This window comes from Cryptotermes secundus, unplaced genomic scaffold (assembly GCF_002891405.2).
Source record: "Cryptotermes secundus unplaced genomic scaffold, Csec_1.0 scaffold528, whole genome shotgun sequence".
NCBI classification, from domain to species: domain Eukaryota; kingdom Metazoa; phylum Arthropoda; class Insecta; order Blattodea; family Kalotermitidae; genus Cryptotermes; species Cryptotermes secundus.
Genome location: NW_019724748.1, coordinates 1,333,751 through 1,356,590, shown reverse-complemented (window position 1 = coordinate 1,356,590; position 22,840 = coordinate 1,333,751). Strand labels below are relative to the sequence as shown.

At 38.7% G+C, this 22,840-nt stretch overlaps 1 protein-coding gene across 5 annotated transcripts in view; it reads right to left on the bottom strand.

Moving 5' to 3' along the window:
- Nucleotides 1–22,840, bottom strand: part of LOC111862876 (helicase domino) — a 201,996-nt gene that overhangs the window by 114,843 nt on the left and 64,313 nt on the right. For 4 of the 5 annotated variants that reach the window (XM_023848643.2, XM_023848647.2, XM_023848644.2 and 1 more), the window contains exons 17-19: nt 18,819–19,005; nt 15,766–16,075; nt 7,233–7,313 (exon numbers count right to left, since the gene is read on the bottom strand). In XM_023848643.2, the coding sequence (XP_023704411.1) occupies nt 7,233–7,313; nt 15,766–16,075; nt 18,819–19,005 (578 nt within the window). The remainder of the gene's footprint in view (nt 1–7,232; nt 7,314–15,765; nt 16,076–18,818; nt 19,006–22,840) is intronic. The other variant, XM_023848646.2, reaches the window with a different exon arrangement.

Below are 22,840 nucleotides of genomic sequence, written 5' to 3'. Positions count from 1 at the left end.
AGAACCTGCCCCACTTCTAGCAAATTGAGCTAAGGGATGATCCCTTTCACAATTTCACACAATGGGTGTACTTATTATTCATAATGCAAACATCATGGCTTTCTTTTAAAGGAATGAACATACATGAGAACTGTCACTGGTAACAATATAACATGTGAGAAAGGTTGAATAATGACAAAAGTAATGTTACTGTCTTCTGAGGTGTAACACCATGCAGACTGGTAGATATTTACCAAAACATGACAGCAACCTAACCTGAAGCTTCATCTTCAGTGCAGTATATTGGTACATATCCACTGAACTACAGTGTCACATCCCAGAAGAAAGCAGTCTCCACAGCTGTTACTGTGAGAACCTAAAAGCTAACAACAGCAATAAGTAGATATTGTCCCTACAAGCAACAAAAACTGAAAAGGGTGAATTACTGTAAAGGCATGACACTCTCTTTTCTCCTGTTCCTCTACCCTGTACAACTTTGTGGATGGTTCCACTCTGATCACACCAATGGGGAGGGATCAAATTCCATAGTTTTGCTGTCTCTCAGTGGACAAATGTTATAGCACTGTCAGGCAACAATCAGCATGCCAATCAACTACCTGAGTAGAAATCACGTGACTTGTGTTTTCTGTGTGGTCTGCATCATGCAACAGTAGAACTGTGTTTCCTTCACTGCCACTGCTACGTTACATGAGTCCACTTGCAGCAACTTTTAGTTGAGTTTCAAGATTCCACGGTGACTGAACAAGTGCTAGTTTCTGTGTTGAGATGCATTGCCAGGAGACAACTAGTCAAGAGAGAGAATCGTAGCGTATGTCTAACAGTGAACTGAAAGTGTGTAGTGATAGCGTTATGACCAAGAATGATTAAGAGAACTTGTAGCCAAAGTGCCAATAAATTCAATCATCCAATCTAGCCAGCATACTTAAAACAGGGTCAGAAAAAAATAGGAACCCCAATTTGACTTAGCTTTTATGAACTAAACATGAAATTTTCACTCACATATCTGCATCTCTGTGCAGAATAAAAGACTGGTACTAATGTTTCTTTGCGATAGTTTTGATGCACCAAATTTTTATGTTTTTTCACAGATCTCCCTGGTACACATTAATAATACATACACATATAATGTATTTATACACTTGTTCAACAACTGAATGTCTACAATTTCACACTATCACATACCCAGGCATTGTAAGAATATTTGCTATGGAATACAACAAATCATGATAGTGTGATAAATCTCAAGACAGTCCCTGAGGCAGGGGCCTACTTTGCATTTCCAGAAACAGATGGTGGCGTATTTCCCTCTGCCTGCACAAACCTTACATGTGCACTGGCATTTTCCTTCTCTTGTGCGTGCTGCACTGTGGGCAAAATGCTATTTGGCCACACATCTCACCACAGAATGTATCTGTGGCTGTTGCCAGTTCTCTCCCCACTTTGACATTAAGCCCTTCTGTCACTTTTTCCATGAACTTGTAGAGTATGGATTTCTTTAGTGCACTTCTTCTGGTGCAAAATATGACCATTCACAAATGCAAGTTCAAATAGGTTCTTTGACCACTTCATCGATTTTGTGAAAACAAAAATAAGATAACATTTTGTCAGATTTATCAAGACCAATTTTATACATACTGTAATCCATGACTGCATTTCGTTATCTGTTCATGAACTCCACTTAACGTCGTCATGTCAGTCACCTGCTCATCACGGGCTGCGCTCAGCAAATAAAGATCTCACAGCCATTTTATTGCTAGGAATTTGGCTCTCTGTATTCAGTTTCCTATTTCAGTCAGTTTCTCTTAAAGCAATACTTCAGGAATTTCTTTGTGATCTGACACAAACGTCCCTAATGCTCGTTTCACATTCCAGAAGTTATCACAAAGTTCTGGACTTGAAAAAAGAATCAGTCAATGTACAATACACATCACATGTTTCTGATTAGCTCACACAGCCTGCTTGCGAGATATGCTATTTTATATCCATCACCCATTCGATGCACTTACAAACACCTCTATACTGCACATAAACCAACTCGTTACTCCAAACTGATATATTTCCTTCCATACCATACCCGAGATTCTCCTTTCATGCAAACATGAAAGAAAATGTGTACCTGAAATATACAAATGGTTCATGAAATACAGGATCTTCCCCTAAGTGTATAAAGTAAAAAAGTAAAGCTATCCCTGTACCAGGCTGAGGGGGCCCATAGGGTTGTGAGACGTTGAGGGTCCCACACTATCTAGCCAATCAGCTCAAAGATGGCAGTAAGGTTGTCAGCCTTACACACCGGCCGTGCTTTACTCCCCAGGAAAATTATTTAATTAATTCCTGGTACTCATTTCTGTTAGAGGCTGAGTAAACCCCAGGGCCTAGTGCGGCTGGGAGGTAAAATTGAAAGGATTACCAGACAGCAACATCATGACATCCCAATTCACGATGCACAGTTTATGCATAAAACTAGTCCCATCATCCAGCAGTAACACAGTGATGGTTTCTTCACAGAACACATGCGAACAACTAATCTAAAAAATATTCTTCTTTCATGTAGGCTTACTTCTATCCACTAAGAATATACAGATTTTGGTTTCCAAGAACCTTACTGTTTCTTTCTTTATTTGTTGCTTAGCACATCTGTTGGTTTCTGATTGAATTTCTGAAAATATCCCACTGTCAGAAAATATATTGAAAAAACCATTACAGGAACTTTCCTGTTATTTCTAAACTTGGGTTCGATCCTGGCTGCCCAGAAAATGTAGGTTTCTTTATGGGGTTAGTAACATTTTGGCCTCTTTGTGGCAATAGTTCTAAAACAATTTCTTGCTCAACTGATATGTCTCTTCCAGATGAGTGATTTCTAAATGTGTCATCACATCAATTTTGATCTTCAATCTTGAACGCAATAAAATCTGAACTGTTTAAAATTTCCATCACTTCTGCATCTGTGTTAAATTTAGATCGCATAATTTTCACTTTACTTACACTCAGTATAGGATCTGATTGCAAACTCTAACTTGCTCTTGGTTTATCCACCTTGACTGGGATGTGCTTGGAAATCAACTCGAATACCAAACCTTTTCTGCAGGAGACATCCACACCATGTGGTGTTTAGTCTAGGGCCACAATGTGTGTGTTGATTTCTGACAGGTATGAGACAGTCACACAAGCATCAAGTAAGGTATAACAGATTAAATATTAGCTGACTGAAATGCAAGAACTACTGAGCCATCTGCAAGACAGTGCAGTTTTGCAGTGCTACATGGCAGACTTCTAATGAAACAAAATATAACAAGAAGTTCTGGGATGTGAAAAAGTGGAACATTCATGTCTCTGGCAAGATAAGTTTTTATGACATGAATTTTTTAAATTGGAAGTAATACTAGTATAGCGTTCAGTGTCCTGCCAGAATAAGCCATGTCATACTAACGTCATTGCTGGACCCAACAGTTTATACCATTTTATGATGTACTATTATGAAATTTAATCCGTGGTACAATGAACATCTGAATGCTGTGTATGATAAAAAAAACAGTAAACAGCAAAGATATTTCTTCTTCCAAGGACTGTAAAATTAAAAATAATATGGAAGTCTGAATAAAGTTTCTTTTGAACGAAGAAAAATGGTTAAGGAGTAAGTAGCATCTGCTTTGTTAAAAAGTGTTTTGTATCAATAATGCAGCAAACAGGAGGTGATTATGGTAGGCAGATGTGGGGTACAACTGCTGCAGAATAACACACTTCAGACTGAAAATAAACCTCCCAGAACTGTGCAAAAAAAAAATGCACAGCCATGAACAATTGAGTTCAGGGCCCAACTTCATCCCTCGAGATTCAAATTACTTTGCAACTAAATCAACGCTTTGTGTTGACATGAACTTCCCAATCCACCAAATAAAACTGCAATTATTCCTGGAATCAAAGTGAAGACGAACACAACTGCTCATACGATTTACCTCAATCATATCAGATTATGAATGAAGCTGATTGTTGCTTGGTAGACCATGTTGGTTACTGAATACCATACAACACTGAAACCTGGCTCACCTGTAAACCAGGTTTCAACAAATTAAACATTTCACAATTGGGACCCCTTGTGCGCATACACTAATTTTGAAACCTTTGTCCAAATACCATCTTTTTTCTGAAGTTACAACCTACGCAGTTTTATTTATAGATATAGGCTCCATAAATTACTGAAATTTAACAAAAATCATTACAACCACTCTTAGGAAAATTTTCACTCTGTGCTTTGGAGCCCATCTAAAGAGCTCCTATTTTTTGGAGCTGGAATGTTCTTCAATGGGCAGTGCCCTATGATGCACACATTCTTGCATATTGAATATAATACAAGGGTTGGATAAAAAGTAGTGGCAACATTGCTGTAACATGAAAGATGTGCTTCAGGTGGCACTAGGGCCATCTGTAGCTGATAGCAGTTCAGTTGAAGTAGTTCAGTGAGTGGCTCTGGTTGTGTTTCATTGAGTTGCACTGTGCACTGTCTTGAAGTGCAGGAACCCAGTTCAAGCACCCTAACAACATGTTTACGAAATAAGAACAATGCTCCTGGATAAAAACTGAAGTGGCACGAGGTCGTAGTGCACAAAATTATCAGGGACAAAAACATCTCATACCACTGTAAGGAACAACTAAGGGTCTCAGTAAAAGTCATACTATGACTGGCAGCTGTATTTCACCACAAAGGTCAAGATTCAGAAGGGAAAGGATAACTAAATGTCACAGTATTCTCAAAGACACTGTACTGAACCATATGCTGACTGGCATATCAGATTATCATGCTTCTGAATTTGGCCCACTGCTTGGAGTCTCTACAGCCAGGCCATATCTGGCTTCAAAGAGACTGGTCTGAATTTACAGTTCCATAACTCTCAGTTTTAAAGTCAACTCACACACACACAGGACGGCACAAACGTGGCATTACATTTAAAGACTGCCTCCAGATTACTGTCTAGTCTGTTACAGGGAAGTGTGTGTGTGTGTGTGTTGCCTTTTCAGTCTCAGATTTTGAGAATTTACAAATAACTGCTATAGCTATGTGCAGCAGCACACTAAATTTCTAATATGTCAGAAACATAACAGTTGCCAATGCTAGCACAAATCCACTTGCCAGAAAATTTTGTCCATCTTTTTTGCTCCTTGCTCCTTCTTCCTTTTGAAAAAGGTTACTGCCATAAAACTGCCTTTAAAAAAAACAATGCTTTATGAAAATTTTTACCCCAAAAAGGGATAAGCAGTACAATTATCTTGTCTCTCATGGGTTCTTTAGCCCAGGTCACAAGATCACTTACTCATGAGCTAACATCACCAGAAACTCACAAAATAAAATACCATGGCAACTCACAATCTAAACAACTACAATTCTAATTTCACACCATTCGGTATTTTTAAAAACACACAGAACTTAATGGTACTAATTTAAATGGGGCATCTACGTGTAACATTTTCCACTGTCAGAACAATGTGCCTAATACTGTCTATTTGAGCCCTGATTTCAAAAAGTACAAATCCAGTACTACTGGAACAATACTCTCTGTAAATATGGGCAAGCTATTCAAAATGTGGATGTTATTTTTCCAAAAACCATAATTATGTGTTTCAGCTCCAAAACAGAACTCACCTTCCTGTCACCCAGTGATTGTGGCTATAGAGTGCATAATGGGATCTATATCCAAGACTATTTTGCTGTTAGAGAACCATATAAGATTTATAATGCATAAAGCTATCTGTATCACTGCCTGGTTAACTCCTTACTTCAAAATAATCATCATGATGCACTCCTCTGTAGTTCAAAGAAAATAAGAGTGATTTTTGCTAACTACCACAGTACCTTACACTATGCACATGGAACTACCAAGATAATTCTGTTTTCTTAAAAAATCATGCATAGTCATTAAACAGGAAGATGCATGATTTTTAAGTTCAATAATTCCAAGCCAGTAGTCCAGCAACATAAGATTTAATACGTTACTAATCAGGAAAAGTTTACCCTTATCTTGCACGCAGGAATAGATTTTATTTTCGCCATAGCAGAGCATAAGTTTAAGATGCTACAAGAAGCTCCTTCAATTTCCATCTACAGTTTAAATATGCTACATAGAGAGAGCCACACCAGTAACTATCCGTGAAAAGAATCAAGAGCTATGAGGGACATTCTATTTCTTTAACTTTTGAAGCAAAGGCAATTTCATGGATGTCTCAAGTTGACTCATGTAACTAAGCGGAAACTTTATACATCATTCCTATTTTAAGATTTGAGGTTTTCACGGCGGTGACTATGAAGAAAGCAGACTTCTGGGATTTGGCACTACACCCACCTCAAATACTACCTTCACTTTGTAGGTTTCTGTATAGATCTTGTTTCATTGGCAAGGAAATTCCTTCTTTATGTGGCATCTCCTTGTATATGTATAACCACGGTCCATAACAGCCTTCTACCAAACAATTACTTCTTCGAGGAAAAGATAAGACTGCTATATCGCATGGATTCAATCTCCTACAACCTCAGAAAGTACTTCTGAGGGAAACTGTCAATAACACTATTAACCTCCATAAAGCTCCAATACCCTAAATTTTATTTTGTGCATTATGTAATCTTCCCACGCATTTTGGCAAATATATTTTAACAAATAAATACATTTTAACGGAAGTTCATTATTTAATTAGACACTATACATTAAATGCCAATTTTAAGTTATATACAATTTTACTCAGTTTTTAAATAATGAATGTAACACCTCTCTTTAACACCGAGTTTATGGACAGAGACTTTAATGTATGTGTTCTCGATTTACATGGTACTTTCTGAAACAAAACTGTCACACAAATCATGTTGATATCCTTATCACTCTTTCAAGATGACAATTACAAAGGCAAATCCAATTACTGTGAATTCTGCAAAACTGAATGTATCTCAGTACACTTAATACACCTTTCATAACAACTTTCATTCGTATGTGGCTGTACAAAATAATATTTCTAAATTCAACAGGAGCTGAACCTCAACTGACATGTGTAGCAAACATATTTCATAAACAAAGCAGTATGTCTAAACATTATAAAAATTAATGTACAATCAGTATAGACAAAATTTAATTTAAAATGTAATTACATTCTGTTCCTCTTGAAATCACTCGAATTATTTATCCACAGAAAGGGGAGCAAGCACGTGAAACACACATGCACTACAATACTTCCAATAGCCAGTTCCTTACCCTTAACACCACCCTGATGCTGCACAAGTTGGACTGAATATCCCTGCCGCTGAGATCCACCTGTCACTCTCAGAGTCACACCTGAGTGAGAAAACACAGTGCTTGTTCTCATGCATCACACGCACGCGCACACCTTGCAGTGCAAAACTTATTAGCTGAGAGATAACAGAGACACTAAATCCATGATACTCTACAGTTTCGTGATCAGAAATTGCTTTCATATTGAAGAGCAACTGGCCAGGCTGGATGTTATATAGCGTTATGGAATACAGGAACACTAACAACAGTTTGTATGCCTTAACATTGTTGATCCACTTATAACCAGATTATGTTACAAGAATTTAGTATAAATACCTTGAAATCTATTACATGTCAATTTACTCGGTTCAGAATTATCAGTATGTATTTTCCTAATCATCTGTGTCTGAGAGAGCAAAGGATTAGTTTATGATACAATTTAACACCATGTTGAGGAAAAGAAGAAATTAAGATGTAAGATTTGAGGCTTTCACGGCGGTGACTATGAAGAGAGCAGTCTTCTGGGATTTGGCACCGTGTATATGTGGTGTTAACCGACGTTTCGGAGGAACGTATCGCCCCCATCTTCAGGGTTGAAGAAGCAGACTGCTTGACCGTGTCTCACGGTGTTGTCGCTTGCAGATTTACTTATACTTCTTCAACCCTGAAGATGGGGGCGATACGTTCCTCCGAAACGTCGGTTAACACCACATATACACGGTGCCAAATCCCAGAAGACTGCTCTCTTCAAGAAATTAAGATATTGCAAAATCTGGTGGACATGCAGCTGCATATTGCAGAAAAAAAACACTGCTTCATGTGATGTGGTCACAACACCTTTTACATAAGAAATGCAGCACAAAAGTTAATGCTTTGGAACAGATGATAATGAAGCCACAGTGAGTTCACCTTCAAGTGTGTAATTAGTAACTGGAAATATTAAGCCACATGGAATCTGAAGTGTCTCAAGCATTCAGTACTAATGAATCATACAAGTTTAAGAGATTACTACAAACTGACAGGTAACCGGTGCCCAAACCAGTAATCAATAACTTTAATGAATACCTGATGGCTCTCATTAAGCAGATCCTTGTAGTTACAATCTGTGTGTGTTCAATAAATTCAATCATCAATCCAAACCCCATCTAGAGTCACTCTGTACACATGACAATATTGTATTTAAGCAACTTCTGCATTAGTTAATTACTTGATATACATACACACACAACAGTCTTCAATGCAGCTTCACAGGTAATTGACTGATTCACCACCATGCTGTCATATAAATTCAATGACATGTTTTGGCCAAACAGCCATCATCAGATATGTACGGTGATTTTCATGAACCGTTATAACGTATTACAGTGTTGCGTCCAGAAGGGATACTTCCATGGAAACGCAATAACAGTGGGTCGTTGCATAGGAACAGTGCAAACAAACATGTTTTCCCAGAGATGAAAAAACAACAGAGGGTTCGCTGCATAACATCCAAGACAAGGTTATAAAACTCCAGCTTCAACAAAAGACAAGTTCAGCTTGTGTTTGACCTTCGAAGAGATCAGTCAGTAGTAGTAGTAAGTCTTCAGTTTGGCTTCGACTATAGCAGAAGCAGTAATTGTGATACTGAAGCTGTGAATAAGTGTACGTGTAAGTGTAAAAATAAGAGTGTTGATATCATCAGCACAAAATTTCTAAAGTAAGTTTGGCAGTTTTGTGGACTGCCATTGCTCAGCACCTCCAGCATCAGTACTGTCCCAACCTCCATCTCCACTGACAACTCCACTCCAACTACCTATTGTTTCAAAATCACTATGACCCAGACTTTAGCTAGCTTCTCTGACATGTTATTTAACACTGGGCCACTGACACGTGCACCTTGCCCAGTTATGATAGTGAATTAACTCACTGAGGGCCTCGTCAACATCTGGATCCTTGCCTTCACACTTCCGGTTCTGGGAAGTTTCCTGTAGTCCGTGGTGTAATGTCCATTCATCTCAGAGTTTCTATTACCTCTGTATAATGTGCACAACTGCAGATTTTGACACTCCAGTTATCTCTGCCATTTGGTGATGACTGGTATGAGGTGGCTGGTTTTTAATTTTTTCAAGTAAAGCAATTTTGTCTGCGAGCGTTACATTTCTCCAAGGCATTTCTATAGGGACCTAAAATTTTAAATGAAGTCACTGAACACGTCACAGCAGACCCAAAAACACAGTCACTACAAGACTGAGAGCAAATGTAACTAGGTGTTCACGTACATGAAATGTGTCAGTGACTCACTAATAACACAATCACAAGTATGCCATGTGGCATCTGCTGGACCAGCTAAATGACATGGTGTCCCAAGCAAAGCAAATTCTGGCTATACTCTCAATTTGTTTGTTATCCATGAATTGCCCAAAATAAATGGCTGCCCAATTAACAGAAATCCACTATATTTGGACTCCACATATCGTGACTAGATGGCCTGAAACATGAGTCATCTCACAATTTTAGGCAATGAGGTATATCCATCCATTACATCATATAAGCTCTTCATTCCAGTAGGTTCTTTCACTGTATACTGTGAGTCACTTCGCTCGGACACAGCAGATGTAACAATGAATATGTTCAAAATCGCAGGAAGAAGGAAAATGTTGGTATAAATAAAGATGATGTTAAGGACAGAAATGCAAGAGAAATGTCTGAAACTGCGTTGGGAGAGAACAGAATGATAAAAATATCATTAAATCCCCACACAAGCATATGCAGGAATTTATAAAATTGAATAACATTTCAATGTCAAATTGTTACAGGAAATGTCATGGAAAATATTCAACATCACTAACTTGTGGAAAGCTAATGATATGCACTATGCAGTGCTTTATCTAGTACAAATGTTGGCTATAAAAACAAACTTCATAAAAAAATATCTAACCCTTCCTTTTAATTCAAATGGTAAGATATACAAGACCGTTATCCAATTCGCCACTAACCAGAGAGACATTTCTTTCAATCACAACCTCACAAACTGTTACAGAATCATCTGGACCTCAAATACAGATACACTTTTGAACTTCAAAACACTGACTCCAATTCTTATGCTGAATACACATACTTCACATACATGACCAAATTATGCAAAGTATTACGCACTTCATGATTTTTATATCCATGTTTAAACAGTCTTGGCTTAAATGAATACAGCATGTTCTTATATTAAACTTCATAAAATGATGAACAATCTGAAGTTCTGGAAGGAACTAAATGCCTACTTTCCTGTCACTACAATAATGGTGAAGCTTTAAAACAGAGACTGTTTCCACCTTATTATCATACAATCAACTTGCACAGCATAGGGCATCATCCCTTTTCTTAATCCACAGCTGCATTCGTTTTTTCTCAAATGCAACAGAGAGAACCTTCAAAATAAAGAACTCCCATCGACAGCTACATTCCCACAGAAAACACCTCTACTCATCCAATCTCATACATTAAATCATAATTTAGCTTCATATGCAAGTTATCAACAATGGAAAATCATTTTCCGCAAACCACAATCGCAGCGGAAGCCATCTTACAGTTCAGTCTGTAACTGCTTCTAGCAACCACTTTTATTTCTTGAGGACACCATAAGGGCATCCTGGCATGCCTTAGACTTATTCTCATACTTCAGATCAGAGACCTGAACATACAGGGCAATTCTATATCCCATAAAGCCATTACTGTATATTAAAATATGCAATAAACTGCTTGAAAAAGATCCCAATTCTATATCCCATAAAGCCATTACTGTATACTAAAATATGCAATAAACTGCTTGAAAAAGATCCAATTTAAGGTATAATTAAAGCATCTTGATTCTGTATGATACATTAGTGAACTGAACTTAAATTTAAATGAGAATTTCCTCATGCAAATGAAATCGCCTTTTAGGGAATTCTCTTTTACCAAGTTATCCTCCATCTCAATTTGTTCAATAATTTCAAAAACTTTTTAGGGGCGGTTCCCTCTACTTACACAAAGATATGATTTCATCACACTTATGTACAAGAAATGCTCAATGTCTTGCAAGCTGTCAAGAGAAATCTTGAAACAAATTACTTCAAGATCACCAATTCAAAAGGCAACTGCAAAAACCATATACACAAGCATTAGTGAGGCTTCAGTAATGCAGATTCAAAGTACAATAAAAATTCATGACCTGGATTGGTAAACACATATAAAAGTAAAGAAAGTTATCATACTTTACCCTGACTTCTTTGCAGCACACGCTGCCACATTTAGGGCTCAGTTCAGGCTCAGACACTGCAATACTGACTTTTTAAGCATAAACAATTTTCATGGTTTTCATAATTGGGTGACCAGGATAGCAGTCAGTAGAGTGACTGGCCATGGGCTGGACAGCCAAGGGGTCACAGTTCAAGTGCCGGTGAGGGCACAACTTTTCTCCTCTCCACATTGTCCAGACCAGTTCTGGTGACCGCCCTGCCTCCTATCCAATGGATATTGGGGACTTCTTCTTCTGGGAATAAAACGGCTGAGGAATGAAACTGACCACTCGCATCCAACTAATGTGAAGGTCAATATCATATGCAGATCTAATATCCACTCCTCTGTCTTCCTGGTGTAGTGCTTAATTAATCACAGGGACTTTACCATTAAGAGTTTTCATAATAACTTGGCAGAACATAAATTACTGTGGTGTATAGACCCTTTGTTGGGCAGAGACCTCAAGTGGTAGAGTACAGCCATTACTATGCAACGGAGAGAGGAGCACCCATTTCTAAGTAACACTTTGTAAACACGTTATTGTGGAAATGGTATCCAGTCTGTTGCTAAGAAACCAACCATGACAATAACAGAACGACTGTTGGAGGCAATGTTTTTTGCTGGGCCTGCACCAGGGTTATATAACAAGGACACCAGCCGAGGTGCAGTCAGAGTTGTCAGCAATTCAGCTGAGTGAAGTGACGTTAAGTAGCTGGTTGGTGAGTGAAAGAGTTCAGTTGACAGCTGACAAGACGGTCTGTGAAGAGAAGACTAGGTCAGTGTGAAATGGACATCAGCCTGGGACATAGTTGGGTTGTCAGTTGACAAGAGTTCTGCAACAGAACAGCTGTGACAACAGGACCTGAGTGGAAAGCTGAAGAATTAACCCCATAGAAGCCACTACCAGGAAACAGCTAGTAGGAACTGTAACAGACTGAAGACACTGGTCTGTGTGTCAGTGATCTGTAAATAGTAGCTCCGAGCAGTTTATACAAGTGCTCAATAAATCAAATAAATGCAGAGTAAACTGCATCCTTAATGCAGACTAATTCTGTAAATAATGAAACATTTTTTGAATTAAATAAATGTATTCTTTGCACCCTTAAAACAATGGGAATATCCGAAGCTAATGATTTCCACAGGAATATTTGGGGACAAAATACAAGAATTCCATCCTGTGAAAAGACCTGTACCAACACTATGGAAACTAACATTGGTTTTGAATGAAAAAATCAATTGGACGTTGAGTGTGATATCTTCAAGAAAACTGTTGAAAGACATGGGTTTGGTTCAGATAAAACAGCTTTTACAGAATGAGCACACTAATATTGTTCAATCGCATTTGAAATTCCTTGCCCACATGACGTAACTGTGGGTGGAGGGTTGAGAGAGATTTTATTTTGGCAAACACAAAATTTCTTACATCAGAATATCACATTCCTTATACACATCTTTTAATGTACAAAGGAGGTGTGATAAAATGTAATTATCAAAGGCAAATGAATTCCGCAAACTTGAAGGGATGAATTATGGAACAAGTAATTATAAATTTGCTGCCTTCATCTTCTCTCCACACCACTGGACAGAAGACAACAAACCTGTCAAAATATTAGGTGAAGAAATAAATTACTGCTTGTCTACAGAGAAGATACATAGTGTGTGAGATCTGAGGTTTTCACGGCGGTGACTATGAATAAAACAGTCTTCTGGGATGTGGCACTGTGTAGATGTGGTGTTAACCGATGTTTCGGAGGAACGTATCGCAAGCAGACTGCTTGCACCTGTTCTCCGTGTCTCTTTGCTTGCGGATTTTCTTATTTTTCCTTCTACCCCGAAGATGGAGGCGATATGTTCCTCCAAAACGTCGGTTAACACCACATCCACATGGTGCCACATCCCAGAAGACTGCTTTCTTCAAGATACATAGTGTGAGACAGCATTAAATGGATATCCAATCTCAATGATCTGGGAGAAGCGAAATGAGCAAAAGAGAAAATGTAAGGGTTGACAAGTTACTGGAGTGACACTGCCAGCCACTAAGTCACCAGACTGACTCCATACATGTGTGAATTCAATGCAACTGCATTAGCCTAAGCAAAGGTCAAACATGCTGTTCATGAGAACAATAAGCACAGACAGTGCAGACTATGTTGTCTGTGACAAATCAAGACCGGGATGGCCAATGTATGGACATTACAGAGATGTAAGAGTAGTACTGGCAGAAAGACCAATCGGAAGCAGAAGTGGATCAGTTTATTATACATTTAGGTAATGAGAGTGCAACATTGTGGAAAGCAGTGAAAAAAGATTCCATGTTCAAAGTAAAATTAAGATAGGCTGTGAGAGGGAAGGGAGAGATCTGTCTCCTCTACTGAAACAATGGAGGCAGCCCACTCACTACAGAGTAAACAGTGGACAGGGAGGCGGTATGTCACCAGTGCTGGAGTTGCTGTGCACGGGCCCAGCATGCCCAGAAAGAGACTTGGGCCTCAAGCACGCAGGCAACATGGAGTTGTGTGCATACATGTATGGTGCTGAACTGAGAACCAACCAGAGATACGCAAAGGTTAGGTCATTCTCCTTTCTGGACTGGAGGTGAGCATGTGAATCAGCCTTTCAAAATCAGGAAGAGCCAAGATCTCTTCTTCCTTGCTTTCTGTACGAAATAGTACAGAAGTTTTTAAGTACTGACTTTATTGGTCAAAGAATATTGGTGCAAATGATGAGCAGGATTTTTCTTGGGTTTGGCTTCCTACTGGGATAGAAAGCATTACATGGGTGTGATCACCATCTTGTATGCCATATTAAATTTCTTTAGACTGCTTTATTACTGGGCACAAAGACAACTCATATCACAGTGTGCAAATAATTTCTTCAGGGTATGCTTATTGTCAATTTAGCATTGCCAATGTTCCTGGTGACATGCAGAGAGGAAGGCTTGCTAGCAGCAAGACTGCATAATACAAGAGTACACTGTGTGATCAATTACAGCCAGGTGCTTAGTGGAGCCATTACAAATGTTATCTTGAAGCTTGTTTTTGGACCGAGGTAACTGGCCCAAGAGACATTAATTTTATTTTTTTGTGTAGGCACACAGGCTCCTCCTTACCAGGATGGTCTGAAAATGCAGCAAGAAGAAATCACAAGGTAGTGAATTTTCAGTAATATTGCAAGCAGCAGTTTTGTTCAGGCCACTTTGTTCTCCCACAAACTGGTGCACATCTGCTAAGTCATAATTTTCTTCAGCAGATATCAGATCCTGAGGTGTGGTATCTTCGAGCTCTTCTTCTGAGTTGATGTCAAGAGTAATGCTCTTCAACATCATCTTGCAGCACATGATAAATCAACTATCAAAGTTCCTGCCATACTGATTGTGGATCACTGGTCTACTGAATGTACTTCAGCTGGGGGGGGGGGCATAAGAAGGAACCAAATCCACTACAGAAACTAGAATATCATATTCAGAAGCAATATCATCCAGTCTTGACTTTTTCTTCCCTGTTCCCAGAACTGCTTCATATGCACATGAACAAAGAAAATTACAGTAAGAATCTCACAACTGTGACTGTATATCTAATCACAAACATTTCCATTTCCTCTCATATATTCTAACTCTCCCACATATATTTACCAGGTTTGAATAGCAATCTTACTGTTACAGGTGCCAAACAGGGAATGAAAAGCAAAGCATTCTTGATGTCTGGGTTCAGAGTGTCAGCAATGATTAGAACAGCTGTATGCATAGGTAAATAAGTTTGATGCATGGACTGTTTATAGAAATAATGTTGAAACCTTGCAGAGTAAAATTCCACACTGTGCTTAGACAAAGCAGATACACAGGGCACAGAAGGGCTCCCGAAAAAAAAGATGCAGGACTGTCGATATATCAGATATTTGGCTGCTTGCCAAGTCACTCGGGTGTCGATATATCAGATATTAGTGCTTTAAAAAAATATGGCCCTAATCAGAGCAGTTCAAGGAGGCAAGAAAGGATCATATACTACAAGGAACCCACAAAACAGTATTGATGTTCAGTGTCTCTACCACCTTCACAGTGCTCCACTCTTCATACACAGTAGTCTGGTTATAAGACCATCAACCTTTCAATTCAGAATACTTATTTGTTAACTTTTGCTTTCATAAGACGTCACACAAATAATAAAAAATTATCAAAAAACACAGTGCAGTAAATAAACCCAAATTAATAACCAATAGCATTTTAAAATCATTACACATGCCTGAAAGATTAAAATGCAATTCTCACCTTGGCCAGTTGGTGCTCTGATCAGAGGTGAGGTACCAACACGAGCTGAGGCAACATTAAGAGGATATCCCTTATTTACAGCAGTGCTTCCGCTTGTCCCAACGTTATGCTGCTGCTGCTGGCCAGAGGAAAGTCGAACATGAATCTTTATCTTCCCTGATGGACAACGTGGAGGTGGTCCTGGCATAGAGTCAATTTCTTCTATGAGCTTCTTTGGAGTACGATATTTCTTGATTCGATGTGCAACAAATGCTGTGAGACATGTCTCTAGTTCTACCAGCAGCAAGTTCAGACTGAATAAATCAACATGCTGAAACAAAGAAATATCTTGTACTGCTTGTTATAAATGTTGGTTATAATAATTATTTTCAATCTTAAAAGAACTTATATATGTGTAACTTATGACAACTCTCTATTTCTCATAATCTTTCAATACATACTTCTCTCAGACATGTGTCCATTCCACCTCACCAACAGTCATCTTCTCAGAAAGGAATCCTATTGCTATCCATGTATAACACATGAACATGATATTGTTACTTACATCTGCTAAGCTCTCCTTGTAGTGTTCCTACTTTCAAATCTTACATATACAGATTTCATTCCATACTGATCATTTCTTAACATCGTTACTACCTAGACACTGCAGAATTACCTACTAGAAACATTATGGCTGCTTGGGAGTAAATGTTAAACCCACTATATTTCTGCAAATTATCTTTAAATGGCCAAAGATGTAGATGGCATGAAAGCCTGTTCTTTCCTCTAAACAAAAGCATGTAATACTTGATGTCATTTATTGACAGAAAAGCTCTAAGTGACCAAGATCAGGCCAGTCTGTTCAGGTATGGCAGCTGTAAGTACAACCAGCTGATGTCACATTTTGCAGAAATTGGAGAGACTAGCTTATGAAGCTTTCAAGAGTGACAAGAATGTAATTTTAGAAATTCCTCATGTCAGCATACTTACAATACTGCTCACTAGAAGACTCACACACTGGAAACTCAGAATATTAATATATGAATCAGAGATATTTTTCAAAATTATCCTGAAGATGGAGCTTGTGAACTATTCAGTGTATTGTGTTATTTCTTGCATATTTAAATAATAAATTACTTTCTGAATGTAAAAAGTGTGCTCATTCTGAGACAAATGCCTCTCTTTCAACACGAAAGAGGAAAATGGATATTCCTTCCTTCATGAAACCTGATTCAAAACACAAGTTCCTTCATTCTTTAAAAGTATTAATATGATAAGTTCTAAGGGGAGAAAGTTCATATCTTACAAAGAGTTCTGTCTTCTAGGATATAATGTTGTGAAGTCCAAAGGAAGTCAACCAACATTTCCGAGGAACATGTCACCTGTCTTCAGGGTAGAACAAAAAGCCAAGCAAGTAACCAGCATGGCTAACATGGAAGAATAACAATGAGACAAATTTTGCTAGAATAACGGCATGGTGGTGCTCAAAAACCTTCATCAAGCACACAAGACAACGGATCCAGTGACTGAGATTAGCTCTTTCTAAGGGGCCCAACTGAGTAGGTGTCTTCCTCTTTCACCTGAAGACGGAATCAGATCAAGTTTCCAAAACGTCGTGTCCTCTACTACCTAGAATTCCGGACGATGGGAGAAGTCCAAAAACCCAGTAATTCTGTGTGTCATCCACCGTCGTCAGAACCCTTTAGAATCTAAACATTACTGCTGATTTCCACACTACAAATCACTCCACACCAAGTCTTCTCAGTCTTTCACTAGTCGTTGCTTGGTAACAGATCTCAACAATGGCTATTCCTCTGCAATGTTTTCACTAGATGTCTGCTGGTAATGAATGGAGATTCTTCAGCGTCCATGGTCACGTTGCTATTCACTGGTTAACACTCTACACCTTAAGCATGCTTGTCCCAAGCAGCACCCTGACAGTGCCTGTCAATCCAGATGTATCACCATCACCTCCCTAATGTTGGTACGGCCACAAGTTCTGAGAGTGGTCAATGCTCCTACATTTATGGTTCCTATTGTGTGTGCCATCTCTTCTTTCATTTCAGTGCAGGCTGACCCCTCCACAATGTCCTGACACTCATTTTTCAAATCCTGACTATTCAGTTCACGATCTCCAGCCCAGTGGTTTTCCTGATAATCCTGCTGATGTCCTCTTGTTCCTCAGACATAGCTGCTTCTTTAAAAGCCTTGGATCCTTATAGCATTGTTGCTTTCCAGTTTTGCCAGATGTCTCTTCCCAAACATCCATCCTTTCTGGGTTCTTATTACAGCCTTGTCATCGCCTTTCCCCTTGTGCTGTGCAGGAATGGCATAATGGGTCAACCCACTGCAGGTGGCAGCATACATCTGGAGCCCAGGTCCAAATCCAGGTCCACAACTGGCTGCACGTGTCACATTGCTGACATCACTTCTCAATATCACTCCAATTTCGCCAGGCTTCTCCCCTCTACAGTACTCCATCTAATGTATTTCATGTCTAAGAAAGAGACAGCTCAATGCACTTTATTCACGATTCGAGAATTGCTGAAAAACGCTGGAACTCAAGGAGCATCATACTTATGGCAAAACATTTTGCATGGTTTTTCATGTAACTATGGAACAAAAATCCTTCTGTCCAAGTGTATACTTCACCATCTCTATTCAGTATTGTAAATAAGAACATGAAACAAGGCTTTTGAATGATCTTACAAGAAAAGAAACACAAAAAAAAATGGATACACATTTGTGAGTTACCCGAACATGTTATGACAGCTATGCAAGATAAAGAGTAACCGACACTGCACAGCAACATAGCTAAGTCACTATGAACATCCATTTCTCATGTAAGGCACGTTCAGCTACTGCCTGTACATTTTCTCGTGGCTGGGCAAACTTGATTTAGTTGCTTGATGAAAGACACTGTATTTGGATTATCTGTAATTTTCAATTATTCACGGTAGTTCTTCCCACCATTACCACAGACAACCAATATGTCCCTGTAGCTTAACTTCTATGTTTGTCATACCATTCAGTTCAGAACTACCACTTTTATCACGTTAAGTAGTATCACTAACCTTAAAGGGATCATAGTCAAGCACAGACATAACCAAAGAAGCTGTTACATATGTAATGCCTTCCGTCTGGAATGGTGAGATAGTTGGGCGAACCTCAAACAGATTGGGGTGATTGCAAACTTTACGCAGTTGCATGAGAACATTGATCACACTCAATAAGTTCCCAGTGGCCAAAGTTTCTCTTGTTCTGTAAACAAAAAGGGAAACATAGCACATACCATTATATGTACATATGAGCAAACAGACCAACAGCATGCTAAATGCAGTCTCACAACTTAATATAATGTTAACGACACTACTGTCACAACTGCAAATGCCAAAGAAGCTTACATCTTTATTATGATAAACGTTTCACTTTGTTTAAGGAGAATGACGATTACAAAAACACACTTTATTATTTAGAAACTACCTTTTAACATGAAAGGAAAGTTACAATATATTGTTAGTAAAGATATAAAAACCACTGATCCCAGAACACGCTTCTGAAGACTTTTAAGCGTCAACTAAGTAAGGTTAGCCTTAATTGCCTGTTCCTAAACCTCTACGTACAATGGTTCCTTTGAGCATTCAGAACCTTTTCGTCCCAACGTTTTACATCCCAGTGTCTGCTTTGGCATTTCACTGTCTTCACTCTGTATGCATGTTTGCCATTCAATTCTACACAGACAATACTATAACAAATACAATTCCTATATTAATATTTTCAATTTACCATGGATTTCAAAGGGCTGTTCTCTAGGTCCATATAAAAATGGAATACAAGGACTGAAAGGAAATTTGTACTTCTTAACTAAAGTAAGGCAGCAAAGGTGCATTACTTCATGAGAGGTATCCATCTTAAGTTACATGCTAAATTTCCCCTAATCAACACAGAATATCATGCATTAATCATAAGCTTCTAAATCCCTAACATGCTTTGGCCCTTATTGTGTTATTAGGATTTCATGCATTTCAAATAAGTCTATGTGGACAGTTTACATGTGAGCCTTGATTTACTATTATGTAACAAATACTGAAGACATGTAGGTTTTAACTGCCTTACTCATCTTCTGGGGTCTCCAAATGTATCACAGATATACAGGGTGTTTCAAAGAGCTTAACAACTTTGAAAGCTTATATAAATTTATACAGAGGACATACACAACGTTTCAAACTGTCATAATGTAGCAAAACACACCGAGTTTCATGCACGTGGTACTGTAATACCCAACACTGCCACCACGAGCGCTCCCGCAGTTGAAATCAAGATGGCTACTTTCACAGGTGCAGAGCGTGCTCAATGTGTGTTTTGGTTCAGGAAACGAAGTCTGCTACACAAGTTCAAAGGAAATTTCACACTCAGTATCGCAAGGAACCTCGCAGTAGGCCTACAATTTACTGTACACCATGCCAAGCTACCCAGTTGGCAACGTGTTTCTGACGTTACAGTAGAACAGATTAGGGACAGCTTTGTTCAAAGTCCATGAAAGTCAACGCTACGTGCATCTCAGGAAACTGGTATTCCAAATGTTACTGTGTGACGAGTGTTACGAAAATGATTACACTTAAAAGCGTACAAACTATCCATTGTTCAACACCTTATGGATGCAGATAAGGTGGTTCGTAAGGAATTCTGTATGCAAATGTTTCATCGGATAGAAGATGATGAGAAGTTTCTGGACTCCGTAATTTTCAGTGATGAGAGCACGTTTCATGTGCAGGATCTGGGGCAGCGAAAATCCACGTGTCTACCTGGAACATGTTCGTGATAGACCAAAGGTGAATGTGTTTTGCGCCCTGAGCAAAGAAAGAGTGTACGGCCCCTTCTTCTCCATGAAGACAACCATTACCAGTATCGTATATCTGGACATGCTCCAAGAGTTCCTCATTCCACAGTTAGACGAAGATGACAAAGGAGGACACATTCACTTCCAGCAAGACGGCGTACCCCCTCATTACCTTGGAGAAGTGTGCGAGAACCTCAACACCCATTTCCCAGGTCGGTGGATTGGTAGAGTGGTACCAATAGCATGGCCACCTCGTTCCCAGATCTCACTCCCCTGGATTTTTTCTTATGGGGATTCGTTAAAGATCGAGTGTTCGTACCACCTTTGCCTGCAAATGTCGTTGAGCTCCGAACTCAAATTACTGCCTCAGTTGCAGAAGTGACGCCAGAGATGCTACATAGCATGTGGCAAGAGACTGACTTCAGGTGGGACGTCTGCCGCATTACCAATGGAAGTCACATTGAACCATAACTTTCAGAGGTAAAACTCGGTGTGTTTTGTTACATTATGACAGTTCAAAACGTTGTGTATATCCTCTGTATAAATTTATATAAGCTTTCAAAGTTGTAAAGCTCTTTTTGAAACACCCTGTATTATAATTTTATGCACTTCAAATGGTGCACATGCGTAATTTATGTGTGAGTTTAATCTGATATTCATCTTGATCTGGTTAGGTTGGGTAGATACTGGTTGCAGAAAGTTGAACATAGAATTGATAAGGTACAATATGTGACCAGGTTTATGTGTGGTCAGATTTGTGCATGTGCATGATCAGATGCATGTTTTGTTTGAGACGATGACCAAAGTGGCNTCCAAAAAAATTCTACACTGTTTAATGTAACAGCATATTGGGAAAATGAACTCTATTAAAACCGTATGGTCTGCTGACAAAATAATCCAGATTCAGATTATTAAAATCAATAAAAAATTTTATTTATAATTTGTAAGTCCCTTTTTCCTTAAATGCAAATATTTAAGTTCGGCATACTGCATTATATCTATTACCATTGGTCAGTCCTTTAATCAATATTTTATTAGCACAAGTGGGTAACTATGGGTTCAAATGAAATGGAAATTCTGTCCTTTAGGAATGTGGTACACTTGAACTTCAGACACATCTGTACCCATAAAAGATGAACATGTTAACCACAATAATCTCCAACGGAAGTACACAGATCCATAATGTTATCATTTACATAAGAATTACTGGACAATGGAAGCAGTAACAGTAGTCACCAAAAAAGATGAGCCAGTTTTCTAACTTGTGAGTTATGTGATATAGAAAACCAGCACTGTGAGCATGATTCAAGAATTTGGACCCTCCAAGATCTCTGTGGCAGCTCCTAAAAATGCCGAAGGAACCCCTGAAGATGAATCCTTAAAGAACCACGAGGCTAAGAATAAGGATCTTACATTATCATAGCACAAGATGTGAAATCATGATTATGACATCAAAACAAGACACTCTGCAGTGGGTCCGTGTTCATTCACTGCTGCTTGACAGGGTTAGGGGAGGGAGTTGTACCAACCCCTCTCAGATCTCCTGCTTACCATCACTCATAACCCTTTGACCGTTCTACTTACAATGCTGGTGAATGGTACTATCTACTATTTTCTTCTTCTAGATATTTACATTTTAAATGAGGTTCTTCCTACATAAGATTAGAGAATTTTGTGGCTGTGGACACCACGTAGTTTAGCAGGAGCATTCCAACATACCAGACTACATGTCATAATTCAGAAAACAAAGGCTAATAACCCATGTAACTGGAACTATACTTCTTGAGACCAGAATAAGAGGTATGTACTGACTAACATGTATTTTTCACACATGTACTAACAAGATGACATTCCCTGTGGTTATTTTTCAAATAACATGTCCAAAAACTCAATAACTGTACACTGAAACCTTAATTTGCTTTTGTAGAGGGTCCTAAAAAAACAATGGATACAGAAAAAGATAAATGTGGGAGCCTATATAAAATGAATAAAATGGTCACATTTCACAAAGTCAATAGAAAGTCCGTCGAGTGTAACAATTTATAGGTCACTTCTTTATCACTTCTGCCTTACATGTTTCGGTTTAATAAAACCATCATCAGAGGCACATAGTACAAGCATGAAAACACTGCCGTTGTTTAAGATGTACACAGTTATGTTTGCTGCGTGAACGCTGCTACAATATGTCGACGTGTAAAAGCACAACACTTGCTAGGATTGTTGAATGCACGTTCAATTCTCACATTCATCCGAAAC